General features: G+C 40.4%; 1 protein-coding gene across 3 annotated transcripts in view; it reads left to right on the forward strand.

Moving 5' to 3' along the window:
- Window positions 1-16,366: 16,366 nt before the first annotated feature.
- Gria3 (glutamate ionotropic receptor AMPA type subunit 3) overlaps window positions 16,367-18,128 on the forward strand; it is a 359,624-nt gene continuing 357,862 nt past the window's right edge. For all 3 annotated transcript variants that reach the window (XM_055612175.1, XM_055612176.1, XM_055612174.1), the window contains exons 1-2: window positions 16,367-16,655; window positions 17,826-17,984. In XM_055612175.1, the coding sequence (XP_055468150.1) occupies window positions 16,565-16,655; window positions 17,826-17,984 (250 nt within the window). In that variant the 5' untranslated portion in view covers window positions 16,367-16,564. The remainder of the gene's footprint in view (window positions 16,656-17,825; window positions 17,985-18,128) is intronic.

Genomic DNA, 18,128 nt, shown 5'->3' on the forward strand with positions numbered 1-18,128 from the left:
ATATCATCATTCATTGCCATTATCACCATGATTATTGCTTTTCATTATTATGGTAGTATCATCATCACCAGCAGGAAAAAATAATATACCAGAAATGTAAGTAAGTGAAATTCAGAGTTAAGTCATTACTTTCTCTTTATTAGCAAATTGTGACAATTTGATAAAAGTTTAACTGTACTCTTTAGATTTTAGAGGGAGAAGGAGCTACTTTGCTTTTTTTTTTTTCTGGTTTTGTTTAAAAGTTATTGCTTCAATGGAACTTTACCAGTATAATAAACCTGATCATAAATAACCCTTCACCCCACATGAGCCAGCATGTAAGGTCAATTGAAGCACACACAACTTTGTCTGGTTTCTTTCTAAGACTGAGGATGGTCCAGTGAACTTCCTTTTTCTCTGTCCCCTACAACTTATCTTGAGACATCCTGAGGGAGGCCAACAGAAGCAGCAAGTAATTCTTGGTGGCCTCCCTATGGAATGCTCCTTCCCTTACTTTAGACCCTCAAGGCCCTTGGTAAATAAACTTGCTCTCTGGATACTCAAGTTAATATACCAGGAAACTGAGGAAGGAGGTGCTACACACCAGGCCACCATCATCTACAGCAAGTACTGCCCTCATGAGCATTATTTGAATAATTGTTATGTTTTCTCTGTCATAGAATTCTTAATGATGTTTGAACAAATGGTCCTGTGTTTTCATTTTGCTCTGCATCCCACAAAATAAAAACAAACAAAAAAAATGTGGGCTAAACACTAAGTGGGCCTTGATTTCTCTCGTAGTTTCCTCCTTCATGCTGCTACTCACACCTAACTTTCTCTTTCTTTGAGACAGCATCTCACTATCTAGCTCTGGATGGCTTCAAAATTTGGATTCAAACTAGGATGACACTGGCCTAAGACACATAGCAATCCTTCCAGCCTCTGCCTCCTGAATCCTAAGATTACAGGAATTACGCAAGTTTGAACCACCACACCAATAGACCTCACGTTCTACATTTAAGTCCTTTTAAAAGTCAAGAAAATTAGCTGCTTGCCTAATCAGAATGGTGAGAATGACTGCAGAGATATTTTCATATTCTCTTCTCCATGCATATTTTCTCAAAAATAAAATAAACAATTACAGCAGTCTTGGACTTAACAACAACAATGTACTGAACTGTTAGTGAATTTGACTAAAGGAGGCAGCATAGGAAGCCAGAATTACTGGGAGCTGCATGGGGTTTAAGGAAGTGGCAGGTACCCTGTCCTACCTAAATTCTTCACCCACAGTCTATTGCTGTGGAATCTTCTACAAACATTTCTGTTGGAGGAGATCCAGGATTGTGGCACTGGGAGAACACTGTGTCTGATTAGCAGGAAAGCAGTGACTGCACAGCAACAGACTGAACTCTGGGCCCTAAAACATGAGCAACTGTGTTTCCCAGGTGAGAGGAAACCCCACGGTGTGGGAAGCAATCAGAGTCAGGTCACCCAGCTAAAAAGAGGAAGAGGTCCCAGCAGGCACTCAGTCTCCAGCCCAGAGCCACACCCCTGCATACTCTGATCACCATCCCAGACTGAACTGTGGGCACCATAACACCAAACACTGGGATTTCCAGTTGAAAGAAAACCCCAACGTGAAGAAATCAATCAGACCAATTAATCTCCAGAGTGTTTGTACAAGTTTACATTCCCACCAACAGTGTCAAAGACAGTATGGCCATCCATAAAGAAATACAGGAAGATGCAGCCAAACTGTTTGTGGCCTTCAGAGAGGAAACAATGAAATCACTAAAAGAAATAAAAGAAACAGAGGAATGTTCAAACAAACAGCTGAAGGAATTGAAGGAAAAACAGGAAAATACAGTCAGAGAGGTGAAGGAAATCAACAAAATAGTTCAATATCTGAAAATATAGTTGGAAAATTTAAAGAAAACACAAATGGATGAAATCATGGAGAGGAAGAACTTAGGGAAGAAAAAAGGAAGTATAGAGGTTAGCATAACCAATAGACTACAAGAGATGGAAGAAAGAATCTCAGGTGTGGAAGATACATGGAATAATTCTAAGAATCCCTCAAAGAAAATGTTAAATCTAAAAAATTCCTGACACAAACCATCCAAGATATCCAAGACAAAGAAGATGCCCATCTCCAAGGCCCAGAAAATATTTTCAACAAAATCATAAAAGAAATTTTCCACAATATAAAGGAGAGGCCTATAAGCATACAAAAGACCTTCATAACACCCAATAAAATAGACCAGAAAAGAAAATCCTCCCTTCACATAATAATCAAAACAGTAGGTACACAGAACAAAGAAAAAAATACTAAAAGCTGCAAGGAAAAACACGAAGTAACCTATGACATCAAACCCATCAGATTCACACCTGACTTTTCAACAGAGACTATGAAAGCCAGATGGGCCTTGACAGATACCATGCAGAATCTAAGAGAACACAGATGTCAGCCCAGGCTACTATATCCGGCAAACACTCAGTCATCTAAATGGAAAAAAACAAGATATTCAACAACAAAAAGAAATTTCTACAATACCTACCCACAAATCAAGGATTAAGAAGATACAAGAAGGAAAAATACAACACAAGAAAAATAACTACTTTCAGGAAAACACAGGAAATAAATAACCTCAATAGAGCAAAAGTAAAAGTAGCCAAGCACTCAAAAACACTACTACAGCCAACATCAAATTCAAAGGCTCTAACAGCCCCTGGTCACTAAATCTCTCTCAACATCAAAGGACTCAAATCTCCAAAACAAAAGACAGAGACTAATAGAATGGATGCATAAACAAGACCCAACAATCTGTTGCATACAAGAAACGCATCTCAAGCACAAAAATAGATATTGCCTGAGAGTAAAGGGCTAAAAGATGGTTTTCCAAGCAAATAGACACAAGAACCATTCTAACAGCTAATAAAATAGACTTTCAACTAAAATTAATCCAGAGAGATGGGGAGGACACTTCTAACATATCAAAGGAAAATTCCACCAAGAAAATACCACAATTCTGAACATCAATGCAAATACAAAGGCACCCACATTTGTAAAAGAAACATTAATAAAACTTAAACCACACATAGATCCCCACACATTAAGAATGTGAGACTTCATCAAGTAATTCAATTAAAAAATGGAGTACGGAGCTAAACAGAGAATTCTCAACAGAGGAATATCAAATGGCAGAGAAATACTTAAAGAAATGTTCAACATCCTTAGTCATAAGGGAAATGCAAATCAAAACGACCCTAAGATTTCATCTTACACCAATCAGAATGGTCAAGATCAAAAACTCAAGTGACAACACATGCTGGAGAGATTGTGCAGAAAGGAGATCCCTCCTCCATTGCTGGTGGGAATATAAACTTGTACAACCACTTTGGAAATCAATCTGGCACTTTCTCAGACAACTAGCAATAGCGCTTCCTCAAGATCCAGCTATACCACTCCTAGGCATATACCCAAAAGAGGCACAAGTACACAATAAAAACATCTGCTAAACCATGTTTGTAGCAGCTTTATTTGTTATAGCCAGAAGCTGGAAACAACCCAGATGCCCCTCAGTGAAGGAATGGATACAGAAATTGTGGTACATTTACACAATGGAATATTACTTAACAATAAAAAACAAGGAGATCATGAACTTTGCAGGTAAATGGTGGGATCTGGAAAAGATCATCCTGAATGAGCTATCCCAGAAGCAGAAAGATACACACGGTATATACTCACTCATATAGACATATAATATAGGATAAACCTACTAAAATCTGTACACCTAAAGAAACTAATCAAGAAGGAGGACTCTTGCTAAAATGCTCAATCCCTATCCAGAAAGGGAAAGAGGATGGACATCAGAATAAGGTGAATAGAGGGAACAAGTCAGGAGCCTGACACAGAGGACCTCTGAAGGAGTCTGCACTGCAGACTATCAAAGCAGATGCTAAGACTTATGGGCAACATTTGGGCAGAGTGCAGAGAATCTTCTGAAAGAAGTGGGAAACAGTAAGATCTGGAGAGGACAGGAACTCCACAAGGAGAGTAACAGAACCAAAAAATCTGAGTATAGGGGTCTTTCCTGAGACTGACACGCCAACCAAAGACCATGCATGGAGATAACCTAAGACTCCTGCACAGATGTAGCCCATGTCAGTTCAGTATCCAAGTGGATTCCATAGTAATAGGAACAGGGACTGTCTCTGACAAGAACTGATTGGCCTGCTCTTTAACTACCTTCCCCTGATGGGGGAGCAGCCTTACCAGGCCAAAGAAGAAGACAATGCAGCCACACCTAATGAGACTTAATTGACTAGGACCAGAAGGAAGGAAAAGAAGACCTTCCCTATCAGTGGACTGGGGGAGGGGCAAGAGTGCAGAGGCTGGAGGAAGGGAGGGGTTGGGACGGGAGGAGGGAGGGAACCACAGGGGGAATACAAAGTGAATAAAGTGTAATTAATAAAGAATTTTAAAAAAAAGAATTCGAGACTTCAACACCCTACTCTCAACAAAGGACAGGTCAACAAAACAGCAATTAAACAAAGAAACAATAACTCTGACAGAGGTCATGAATCAAATGGACCTAACAGACATCTACAAAACCTTTCACCCAAGCACAAAAGAATTTAACTTCTCCTCACCACCTCATGGATCCTTCTCGAATATAGACCATATAGTTGGTCACAAAGCAAGCCTCAAAAAATATAAAAAGATTGAAATAATCCCTTGTATCCTATCTGACCACCATGGACTAAAGCTGGACCTCAACAACAGAAATCGCAAAATGTCTACACACATGGAAACTGAACAACTCTCTACAAAATGACAGCTTAGTCAGGCAAGAAATAAAGAAAGAAATTAAAGACTTCCTAAAATTCAATAAAAAATGAAGGTACAACATACCTAAACTTATGGGACACAGTGAAAGCAGTGCTAAGAGGAAAGTTCATAGCAATAACTGCCGTCAAGAAGAAATTCGAAATATGTCATACAAGGAACTTAATGGCTCACCTGAAAGCCCTAGAAAAAAAGAAGCAGACATACCGAAGAGGAGTAAATGGCTGAAAATAATCATACTCAGGGCTGAAATCAATAAATTGAAAAATGAAAAAAAATTCAAAGAATCAATGAAACCAAAAGCTGGTTTTTTGAGAAAATCAACAAGATAGACAAACCCTTGGTGAAACTAACTAAAAGGCAGAGGGACACTAACCAAATCAACAAAATCAGAAATGAAAACGGGGATATAACAACAAATACTTAGGAAATACACACAGTCATTAGGTCTTACATCAAAAGACTATAGGCCACAAAATTTGAAAATCTTAATGAAATGGAAATTTTTCTTTTTTAATTTTTTAATTAAAATTTTATTTTTATATTAATTACAATTTATTCACTTTGTATCCCAGCTGTAGTTCCCTCCCTCATCCCCTCCCAATCCTACCTTCCTTCCCTCATCACCTCCTATGACCCTCTCCAAGTCCACTGATAGGGGAGATCCTCCTCCCCTTCCATCTGACGCTCACTTATCAGCTCTCATCAGGACTGGCTGCATTGTCCTCCTCTGTGTCCTGGCAAGGCTGCTCTGCCATCAGGGAGAGGCGGTCATAGAGCTAGCCACTGAGTTCATGTCAGAAACAGTCCCTGTTCCACTTAGGGCACCCACTTGGCTACTCAGTCACCATAGGCTACACCTGAGCAGGGGTTCTATGTTATGTCCTTGAATGGTCCTTGGTTGGAGTATCAGTCTCAGAAAAGACCCCTGTGCCCAGATATTTTGGTTCTGTTCCTCACCATTTGGAGCTCCTGTCCTCTTCAGTTCTTACTATCTCCCCCTTCTTTCCTAAGATTCCCTGCACTCTGCCCAAAATTTATGAGTCTCAGTATCTGCTTTGATACACTGCTGGGTAGAGTCTTTCAGAGGCCCTCTGTTGTTGGCTCCTGTCCTCTTTCTTCTTTTCTCCTTCTTCCAATGTCCGTCCCGTTTGCCTTTCTGAGTGAGGAATGATCATCTTACCCAGGGTCCTCCTTCTAGCTCACCTTCTTTAGGTGTACTGATTTCTGTAGGTTTATCCTATAATAAATGTCTGGTATCCACTTATAAGTGAGTATATGCCCTGTGTGTCTTTTTGTTTCTGGGATACCTCACTAAAGATTATTTTTTTCTAGTTCCCACCATTTGCCTGAAAATTTCATGATTTCCTTGTTTTTAATAGCTGAGTAGTATTCCATTGTGTACATGTACCACAATTTCTGTATCCATTCCTCCATTGAGGGATATTTGGGTTGTTTCCAGGTTCTGGCTATTACAAATAAAGCTGATACAAACATGGTTGAGCAAATGTCCTTGTTGTGTACTTTAGCTTATTTTGGATATATGCCTAGTTGTCATATAGCTGGATCTTGAGGAAGCGCTATTCCTAATTGTCTGAGAAAAAGTGGGAAAGAGCCTTGAACTCATTGGCACAAGAGACAACTTCTTGAACACCAGCAGCACAGGTTCTAAGATCAACAATCAATAATGGGACCTCATGAAACTGAAAATCTTCTATAAAGCAAAGGAAACTGTGTCGGAAAAGAACAGCCCACAGACCAGAGAAGGATCTTCACCAACCCTATATCTGACTGAGAGCTAATATTCAGAATGTATAAAGAACTCAAGCAATAAATCAAGTAATCTAATTTAAGAAATAGGGTACAGAACTAAAGAGAGAATTCTGTATAGAGGCATATTGAATAGCAGAGAAACACTTAAAGAAATTCTCAACATCCTTAGCTATCAGGGAAAAGCAAATCAAAACGACCCTGAGATTTCACCTTACACCCATCAGAATGGCTAAGATCAAAAACTCAAGTGACAATACATGCTGGAGAGGATGTGGAGAAAAGGGAACCCTCCTCCATTGGTGTGGGAATGTAAACTTTTACAACAGCTTTGGAAATCAATCTGGCACTTTCTCAGAAAATTAGGAATTGTACTACCTCAAGATCCAGCCATACCTCTCCTAGGCATATATCCAAAAATGCTCAAGTATACAACAAGGACATTTGCTCAACCATGTTCATAGAAGCTTCCTATTTGTAATAAGAAGCTGGAAATAACCCAGTTGTCACTCAATTGAAGAATGGATACAGAAATTGTGGTACATTTACACAATGGAATATTACTTAGCAATTTAAAACAAGGAAATCATGCAATTTGCAGAAAAAAAAATGGTGGGATCTAAAAGATCATCCTGAGTAAGGTATCTTAAAAGCAGAAAGACACACATGGTATATGTTCACTTATAAGTGAATATTAGACATATAATATCAGATAATCATATTAAATCTGTACACCTAAGAAGGAGGGCACTGGGTAAGATGCTCAATACCCATTCAGAAAGACAAAGAGGATGGACATTGGAAGAGGGAGAAAAAAAGGAAGAGGACAGGAGCTTACCACAGAGGGCCTCTGATAGACTGGACCCTGCAGTGTATCAAAGCAGAGGCTGAGACACATAGCCAAACTTTGGGCAGAGTGCAGCAAATCTTCTAAAAGAAGGGGAGATAGAAATACCTGGAAGGGACAGGAGCTCCACAGGGAGAGAAAAAATAATCTCAGCACAGGGATCTTTTCTGAAACTGATTCTCCAAACAAGGACCATTCATGGTGATAACCTAGAACTCCTGCACACATGTAGCCCATAGCAGTTCAGTCTCCAAGTGGGTTCCCTAGTAAGGGGTATAGGGACTGTCTCTGACATGAATTCAGTGGTCTGCTCTGAGAGGGTTGCAGCCTTGCTAGGCCACAGAAGAGGACATTTCAGCCAGTCCTGATGAGACCTGATAGACTAGGATCAGATGGAAGGAGAGGAGGACCTCCCTTATCAGTGTGGACTGGGGAAGAGGCATAGGAGGAGAAGAGAAAGAAAGAGTGGGATTGGTAGGGGAGGGGGGAGGGGGCTACAGCTGGAATACAGTGTGAATAAACTGGTATTAATAAAAAATATTAATTAATAAAAAATTCTGTTAATTTCATGACATGAGATAATCAATTAGCAACTTTAATGACTCAGTATTAATTTGATAATGTCAATGATCTGTTTCCCTTTTCTTCCCTCTTTGTCCTTTTGTCTCTAATGCTTTATATGTAAAAGTAAATAATATGTATCTTCAGCTCACAGACAAATACACTGAGGCTCAGAAAGTTAAATAATTGTCTGAGGTCACACTCATGGTTGTTTTGATAGAACTATGTCTAGAGTCAAGGTTTTCAGAGTCTTAGTGCAACACTCATGTTTCTAAAGGCATGCATGAAAGAAATATCACTCTTTCAAAATGAAATTTCTCTTGGAATTGGGTTCTTCAATAATGACACAATTGTTATTTGAACCTGGATTGTCCTTTATTGTGTGTTACATACTTGTTGTTTTCCTGTGCTTCTTAAGCGATTTAGTCCTATCCATGAACTCTACCTTCAAAATGCCTGTAGACTTCTTTCCTTTATGCTTCATGACCGAAAACATCCCCAAGCATCATCACTCATCATATATACCTGATAGTAATCACACGCAAAAAAGTTCACAAGCCAAAGAAAATCTTTGGTGAATCTCTTAGTAAAGTATAAAACTCACCCAAAATTCATGTTTCCTTATACTAAACACCAGATTTTCTTGAATTAGTGCATTCATTGGTTTTTTGTTTGCTATTTTATTTATTAGATAGTTGTTTGTTTTGTTGGGTTTTAGACAGGGTCTTATAGTGAAACTCTGGCTGGCCTAGAACTCACTGAGTACATAAGGACAACCTCAAATGTGTAGCAATCTTCCTGCCTTTGTCTCTCAAGTGGTTAGATGCATAGATAGAGATAGAGATAGAGATAGAGATAGAGATAGAGATAGAGATAGAGATAGAGATAGAGATAGATATAATGATTTTAATTTTGTGGGTAATCAACCAGAACACTAAAAAGGGTTTAATATGTTTTTTTTTGTTTAAAATACTATTATGCTCATGAAATTGATATCACAATGATTGAAAAGAATATGCCCACAGCATACAGATTATAACAGATTAAGTTTTTATAAAACCAACAATTGCTATTTATCCTTAAGAATTAGCCACAGGCATCTCAGTATCCAAGAGAGTTCCTCAATAGTAGGATCAGGGGCCATCTCTGACATGAACTCATGGGCTTGCTCTTGGATCACCTCCACCTGAGGGGGAGTAGCCTTACAAGTCTGCAGAGGAAGACAAAGAAGCCAGTCCTCATGAGACCTCATAGACTATGGTCAGATGGAAGGGGAAGAAGACCTCCCCTATCATTGGACTGGGATAGAAGAGGGAGGGACAGGAGAAGAAGAGGGAGGGAGAATGGGATTGGGAGGGAGTGGGGTTATAGCTGGGATACAAAGTAAATAAACTGTAATTAATAAAATAAAATAAAAGACAAAAAATAGTCACAGGCTAAAATTTGACTGTCTCCAGTTGTCTTTTTCATTCCTCTAAAGACTCTGAATTCTCTTTCAAACAAGAAAACTAAAGTTTCCTATATCTAAAAAAAATGTTTAAAATTAAGTTATTACTCAAGATAATTACAATCAACCCCTAAGCTGATAAATTAAGGCAATAGAATTTTAGAAGTTAAAGTGGCAAGCTACCACACAGAAAGTCTTCTATGTGACCCTGAAAACAACCACTTTGTCTTAGCTAGACACTCTGTACATGTTGATATCTAAGCTCTCAGGTCAGTTTTGACACTGAAAGAAGGCCTTAGTGATATTTGTCCCAGGAATATGGACAAATTAGACAGCATGGCTGTGCTTCCTTCGAACACATACAGAAACACACCACTGTGAGAAACCTATGGTAGTTAGTTATTATTCTGCTGTGGCTTAAGACCATGGATCATTTTTCATCAACCTAAGGATGACCTGGACTGAAGCCCATAGGCTATAGTAGCTGAGATGCTTCTGGTAGTCCCGGCAGGCCTATGAGTCAACTGTAGTGGCTCTTTCCCATAGATCTTTCATCTTACTTGGGCAACAAACTAGCTGGTACTGATCATGACACTGACCAAAGAGGACGATGACAAGCAGAAATGCAGAAAGGAGAAAAGTAGGAATTGGTATACTGTTAATCTTCCCATTAAGAAGACCAATGGGAAAGTCACATGATCACATGAGAGGATAAGAAATAAGCTGCCAGTAATAATATCATGATAAATGTTCAGGCTTGGGAAGGGTGACTAGTTAATAGTAGTTACTTGATCTAACATGAGTGTTTTCACTATCCCAATCCTATTACTACTTCCTGCACAGCACATATACAAGTAGGAAAAGTCTATATCCCTCAGCTGATGTTATGTGCTCACTTCTTTAGTATGCAGATAGTATGAGTTTCAGAATTCATCGAATAACCAAAAGCTTTTCCAGTTCAATTAAACAATAAATTCTAAAACAATTGGGGCCCAGAATTTTTTTCTAGCATTTCTAAATGCAACCTTTTCCAAAGTAGATCTGGCAGGTCAAGCTACTTTGGAGTAAGGGGTTAATTCCCTCCCCCCCGCCGCCGATTTGCTTGGGGTGTTTTCTAGTAACAATTTTTAACCTTCCCAGAGGAGTGAAAAGGTGTACATTAATAAAAATGTCAACAGTATTATCTATGGGAGGTAACCTGGAATAATTCACAATAAATTAACACTTCCCCTCAGAGAGATGTTGCAGCTTATATGAATGTCACTTTTTGAGAAGTGGGAATCCTGTAGCCATGTGATTTCCATCTGCAGTTTTCAAACCCATTCAGAACCCACCAGGGGATAAATACTTCTTAAGATGTGCCCATCCCAGCAGAATATTTTTGTTATAATTCAATTTTCTCACATACTCAGTCTCACAGCATGAAGAAGACTCTGGTCTGCTGGATAAAGCCTTAGAGGGATAAGAGATTTATTCTTCACCATTCAGCTATCTGACCTTTGGGGGAATCACTTAACTTCTCTGATTATTTACTTACATTGTCTATGGGCTTCTATTTACCATGATACTTTGTAAAATAGGAATTATTTCTTTATAAGTTTCTCATCTTGAACTCTCAATGTACCATGAATCTCTCAGATCTAATCAGTAAACTATCAAACAGTAACACACCAAATACTAGACTAAAGCAAGTTGTCAGTTCCCTCTAATATTTCCAGAATATTATTACTGTTCACATTGGTCAGGGAGCAAATCAATAAAAAGATACATTTTAGGAGGTATTGTAGGTATTTCCTAGACTCCATATTTTTTTTTACCTCAACCCTGTGTCAATCACATGAGTTGGTTTGGAAGCAGAGAAGTGACTCTATATTAAGCCCTGTGAATGGGACAGAGTCATCACATGGACACACACACACAAGCACACGCACACACACAGACCATGCTGACTGAGACTGGTAATTTAGAACTGAATGTGGCATTATTCCACTGTAGAATTGGATCCCGAATAGTCACGGTATTTTGTATGAGCATAAAACAAGAGGATGTGACACAGATATGAAACCAAAGAATTTTCCAGCCATTTTGCCTTCATGCAAGAAACAGAAAGGAAGTCAGGGTAAAAGGAGATCCTGCATCAAATTGTTGAACTACAGAGTCAAATCGATTGTAAAGCTAGCTGTACTTCTTGGCCTTTCAGGTGTATGAGTCAATGCATCTCTATTATTGGTTATATGCGTTTTAGAAATGTGTGTTTGCCTGCAGCATGAAGCATCCTAAATGATACAGGAGATGAAAGGGTCAATGTATGGTCACTGGCTCCAAGGATTCTTAAAGAATGTGCTGTGAAAAGTGTTTATAGTGAGGAGGAAAGTGAGAGATGAGGGATATTAAAAGTAAACGATCACTTCAAATTCTGCATCCCAAAAAAACTCCTAAACATGCCTTCAGGGCAAAATTCAACCTCTAAACACTTATGCAATGTATAAAAATCAAACCATTCTGAGAATATTTCTGATACACTATTATTCCCTTGAATACTGATCACTAGATATTGAATGCCTTTTAGGGAAGCTGTTATAGTTCCACTTCTGGACACATTAAACCCCAATTTAAAAGACTTGTCTCCTGACACACAGGTATACTCTTATAAGAAACTCTAGCTTAGCCCATTTCAGCCATTTCAGCCACAGCAAAGTTTACCCACACTACAGAATGCCAACAAATTTTCCAGAGATTTTATATCATAGAAAAGATAAGATGATAGAGAAATCAAATAATAGGTCCAAGGCTGTTTATGTGTCATATCTAACCCAATAAAGCTTCAGATGTGGCTTAAACCTCTAGTCTTCTGGAAAAAAAAAAGCAAGCAAGCAAGTAAACAAACAAAAATCACCTAGATATAGAAATTCAAGAAATAGCCATAAAAATTCAGTTGTTTTTAACTTTGTCGTTTGACTAGCATATAGCTAAAATTTGGACAATATTTCAGATCTTGGAACAATCCCAGCTCATGGAAGTTCAGGACTATATAACATAAGAGCAGTAAGAAAACTTAGACACCACCTTTTTCTATTGGGATTTTGTAGTGGGTTGGGACTGGATCAAAATTAAAAGGGAAACTTGATTTCCCATATGCAAACATCCCCCTGTGTACTGTCATGGAACCTAGTACATACCATTTTCAGATCACTTAGCATATTGCATTGTCATTGCCAGTGAATACATCTGCTCTAAAGTTAAAAATTCATTGAAATCAAAATTCTCATGCTCTTCTGTCCCTGTTGATTAGCATAGCCTGTCATAAACCAGGTAGGTGGTCAATAAGTGTTTGTTGAAGAAATTGAAGTTTCAAATCAAATGACAGGAAAATTATCCTCCCATGGAGCAAAAGAAAAATATCTTGTTTTCATTAGCTTTAAAAGGTATAGAAGTAAACCACTAATGAATCAGGATGATTCCTGTTGCTATTTTTATTTGGTAGATATCAAGTTAGCAAGAAATGAGGCTTAATATATAGCTCTATCACCCCAAGCCCTACCAGTCAACATTTCTTTCTGCTTATCCAAATGTAACTATCCCAAGCTTTAGTGAACTATAAATCTCATGAAAAGAAGTACTCTTCACATTTTAATAAGAACTGCAATCAACTGGGCTGGGGGAGGGTGTTTGTGTTTGTGTTGTTGCTTTGTTCTGTTTTGTTTTTACTACTTAATCTGTATTTCACAGCCAGCTTAAAATTATGTTGCAAATCATAAAACAAGCACGTAATTCTGAATGTACTCACAATACTTGTTTGCTACAAAAGGACAGTTAGATGTGAGTCTTTGTTGGTGATTTCTTCTGGCTATGGAACTACTAATATCATCTTCCTCCTTGCATTGGAAAATGAATCATGATGTTCCAAAAGTGTCTTACTGCTCCCTTGAACAAAGGGTTGATATCTAAAGAAATCACATGATACCTGAATCTCATTGATATCTAAAGAAATCACAAGCCTTTAACAAATAGCAATATGCATCTACCACTGTGCTCACCTCACTTGGCTCAGATGAGACTAGAACAACAGCTGCCACTGAGAGCAGCATTTAAAGATGAAAGAAAGGAGAAGGGTAAATAGGAGTGATGAAAAGAGAAGAGATGGGCATCATTCAGGGTTATGACATTGATGGAAGATAGATTTGCCAATGCAGAGGCACTGGAGGGTACCCCTTTCTCATATCTTTTGTTCCTGGCTTACTCAGAATATTCTTCATGTCAAATGACAGTAGAGATGACCACAAATCTCTTCTTCCAAATTTTCTCATGGTTGCCCAAGCATTGATAGGGACCTTGATGATTTTAGGGGTAAAGTGAGGTGTGCTAAAAGCTACCAACTAACTACTCCTCAACATGAAATATATTATCCACCTACCCAAACTGAAAACTACTCACTGGAGTTATTCCTTTGGGTCATGGCATTCAAAGTTCTTACTAAAATACCAACTATTTTAACTCATAGATAGATAGATAGATAGATAGATAGATAGATAGATAGATAGATAGATAGATAGATAGATAGATAGATGGCATAGAGTGACACAAGGAAGTGGGTTCTCTAAATGTGGCACCTTAGTATTAAATTGTCACTGACTGCCATTAAAACTTTAGTAAAGATTCGCCTACCAGATTCTTTCTTATCTCCAGGGACAGCTGTAGAGCTAATATGGGAAGATTTTGCTGTGGACCAATGGCGAAAATGCTGGAGAATAACCTGATGTTGTGGTAGAGGACAGATGGCAACACTTGAGGTTTTTGAGAGCAATTTGCAAGGTGAGAAAGAGAAGTGAGTTTGGAAATTACCATTCATTGAGTCTTCTGTGAGTTAGATAGCTTTTACAACCATTATTTATTCTTAAAATAGCCTTACAAAGAAAGAAAAAGTAATGATCCCATTTTGAAGACAAAAACACTAGGTTGTAGACTCCTGAAGTTCGTCAAGGTTACATACCACCTATATGTGATGGAGATTAGATTTGAACCCATGTCCTGGGCTTATGATCCCCAATGATATTGGATCACACACTACATTTGTCAAGGGATACTCAACCTCATCTCTGCTAACCCTATGCTTCCAATGTTCCTTTCACTGGAAGGAGTCTGCCAGATCCGAAGCTTTTTCTTCCCTCCAACAATGGACTGTCAAAATGGAGATAGAAGAATAGTGGAGTTAGAGATCAAGCATTGTCAGAATTGTTGGCAATGTGGGAAGAGCTGAGAGAACAACTTTTCTGGTTGCCACAGGGATTTGAGGCCACTTATTCTCAGCTCCAGTGAATGCATTGCTAAAGTCAAAGATCTGGAGTAATAAGTATAGGTCCCCTGTCCCTCATCCCTGGCCCCATTTATATTATTTTGCTTTATTGTGGCACAAAGGCTCATTTGATCCGCTCAGTCCAGAAGAAAATTAGAAAAGAAAAACTGAAGATTTAGAGAGGATAAAAATCTGTAGTTTACAGAGTAGCTATAAGGAAGGAATGAAAGATGTGACAGAAGATATTCTTTTGTCCAAAGAGGGTAATAAGGCTATGGAAAATAATACAGGGCAAGAGGATCATACACAAGATGCTCTCAAGAAGGCTACTCCTCACCAAGACCCAGGGTGAACTGTAGGAGTTCCTATGTTCTTTTTTCTTCTTAGATTGGAGAAAGGCAGTAGAGTTTGGGGAGAATGGTAGTCTCTGAAGTCTGCACTCAGTGGGGTGAGGGAATAGCTGATACATCTAAAGTCAACATAAAAGGAGCAAAGCAGCTAGGGACAGTTTCCTCCAGCCTTAATTTTCAATCCCCACCCCCATCCCAGTTGACTCCCACACTTCTCTCCTTGGTCTGCAGGACTGAGCGTCCTTTTCATTAACCTTTTAGCTCCCACCTCCATACCCATACTATTTTCCTATACCTTCCAAAGCAGTCAGCAGTCACAGCCCCCGCAGCTGGCAAACCTGCCTCAGCACTTGGGTATAGGGGGAGACACACCTCCCAAAGCTGCGGGGATGGGGGAATGCGGGTGGGGGTTGTTCACTTGTCCTCAATCTCTCTCTGCTGTAAAAGCTGATCTGAGCGGCAGAGACCAGGCATGCGCAGCATCTTAGGGTGCATTGTGATGGGAACTGCTTTTCTGAGTCTCTTCACAAAGACTCAAGAGTAACCACTAACCATCCCTCAAGACCCCTCATCTTTAAGACATGCAGACAAATGTAGAGACAATGCAGCTTTTTAAAAAGAGGAAACTGGTTGCAGTTGAAAGTCTGGTCCACGTGAAGACTGGTGTATTTCTGTTGATCCCATCTCCCGTGTTGACAAACGCCAGCGCCTAGGCTTTGCAGTCCAGAGCTGCATTTGCAGTGGAGCTAAGCGGTTTGCGGCTTTAATTCCACGTCAGATCAACTTTGATCAATATCCCCCTACCGGCCCAATTGGAAGAACCCAATTCACCGGAGCTGAGCCTTTGAGGCTTTTAGCTCTTTTCTTCTTTGCCCCTCTTTAAAGCCACCATCTTCGGGGGCGGTGGAGCCCTTTTGCTTTTCTTTATAATTTCTTCCTTATTTCTTTATCTCTTCCCAATTTTTTTTCGTTTTTGTTTTTCGCTGTTTTGTTTTCGCTCCGGTTTTCATTTTCTCCATCTGTCTGTCTCTCCGCACTCTCTGTCTCTCTCTGTCTCTGCCTCTCTCTCTCTCAAAGAAATCGCTTTGGGGAACCCAGCTTGCAGCCAATGAACCAGCCTTCCAGATTGGTGTGAAGACAGAAGTGAGGTGGGGAGAGGCGGGGAAGGGTTTGAGAGATCCTGGGAGGAGGGAGAGAGACAGAGAGAGAGAGAGAGAGAGAGAGAGAGAGAGAGAGAGAGAGAGAAACAGAGAGACAGAGAAGAGGGAGAGAAGAGGAGGAGGCGGTGGTGGAGGAGGATTAGTGTGAGGTGGAAAGGAAGAGTGAGCGAGCGAGAGCAAGTTGAGGGGAGGGGGTGTAAGAGCCGGCGAATTCTTTTTCTTTTTCTATTATTATTTTGACGACTCCTGAGTTGCGCCCATGCTCTTGTCAGCTTCGTTTTAGGCGTAGCACCACCAAGCAGAAGAAAATGGGGCAAAGCGTGCTCCGGGCGGTCTTCTTTTTAGTCCTGAGGCTTTTGGGTCATTCTCATGGAGGATTCCCCAACACCATCAGCATAGGTAAGCTCTTCAGAGCCAGCCAGAGGGGGCCAGGCTCTTCTGCATCTGAAACCCACTGCCCTAGTGGGGCTGGGGGCTATCGCAATGCGAGTCCTTATTCTACATTGCTTGGGGACAGTGACTAAGGATGGGAGACTGAGTAGAAATCTTGGGGACCTGAGCTGCGAGGAGCTGACTAGTATGGGGATCATCCGAAATGAGAGAGGGGATCTCTTGGGGCTAATGCGGGTAGATGGCCAGGTTTTCTGAGCTGACCACGGAGCAAAGGAGTCAGGCTGGAGGTTGGGATGCTGCAAGAGGCTGAGTCGCGGCTTTTCAGCTCGCTGTTCTGGACTTTGCCACTGCATGCTTGCAGCCGCTGGAAGTTGTCCCAGGGTGATACTGCCTGTCTGGCTGCTCCAGGACGCATAACCCGGGCCCAGGTCGCCTTGTCCTGCGTCTCTGGCTCCAGTGAGACAGACAAGTGTTAAAGGAGATGGAACCCACTTTGAATCCCCCAGACCAAGGAAGTAGCTGGGTGAATGGAGGATGGGGTAGGAAGTGGGGGTGATACAACGAGTCGAGTCGGGCAAGCAGGGAAGTCACGCAGACCAGGGATTCATGAATTGCTGCTGTGTCTGTCTGGAGACTAGCTCCAGTAGCCGGAAGGGAGTTCTCCCCGCCTCTGTCTGTATTTACAAGTAGAGAAGTTAGAATTGTTGCTTTTATTGATCTACCCCCCTGTATTGTTATGGGGGAAAGTTGGGACAGCAACCAGAATGAATGTTTTTCTTCTCACCCTATCCCTGTATCTCCCCCCACCCCCCAAAAAATGAACCAGCTGTGGGGATAAGGGTGGGGGTGGGGCTGGAGTCAGGGCTTGGGGCCAGGCTCTAGCTTAAGAAAGAACCAAGTCCCATTTTCAGTTCCTTCATCCGACCCTACAGCATCCCCTTCTCTCCTTCCTCCATTCTCTTTAGTTTCCTCAGTGTAGAAAATCCAGATTTTTCACAGTGGAAATTAGAGTTTACAAGTCTTGAAAGACACACAGGTTGAAAAATCAATCCTCTATGGAGCTTCGCAGTAACACAGAGGTGCCTGGTATCTAACACTTGCTACTTTCTAACTCATTCTGAAGTATGGGGAGGGGGGTTGGCACACAAGCCAAATTTCTATTGCCTTTGCTTCTAGGTGGACTTTTCATGAGAAACACGGTGCAGGAGCACAGTGCTTTCCGCTTTGCTGTGCAGTTATACAACACCAACCAGAACACTACCGAGAAGCCCTTCCACTTGAATTACCACGTAGACCACTTGGATTCCTCCAATAGTTTTTCTGTGACTAATGCTTGTAAGTAGATCTGCCTTGGCTCCCTTTGGGACCTTGGAGGACCTCATTTACATTTTGTTTGTGATGCATGGGGGTCTGCTTATTTGTGCCCTGGAAGGTGTGTGTGTGTGTGTGTGTGTGTGTGTGTGTGTGTGTGTGTGTGTG

This window comes from Psammomys obesus, unplaced genomic scaffold, assembly GCF_907164565.1.
Source record: "Psammomys obesus unplaced genomic scaffold, mPsaObe1.curated_primary_1811, whole genome shotgun sequence".
Classification (NCBI taxonomy): domain Eukaryota; kingdom Metazoa; phylum Chordata; class Mammalia; order Rodentia; family Muridae; genus Psammomys; species Psammomys obesus.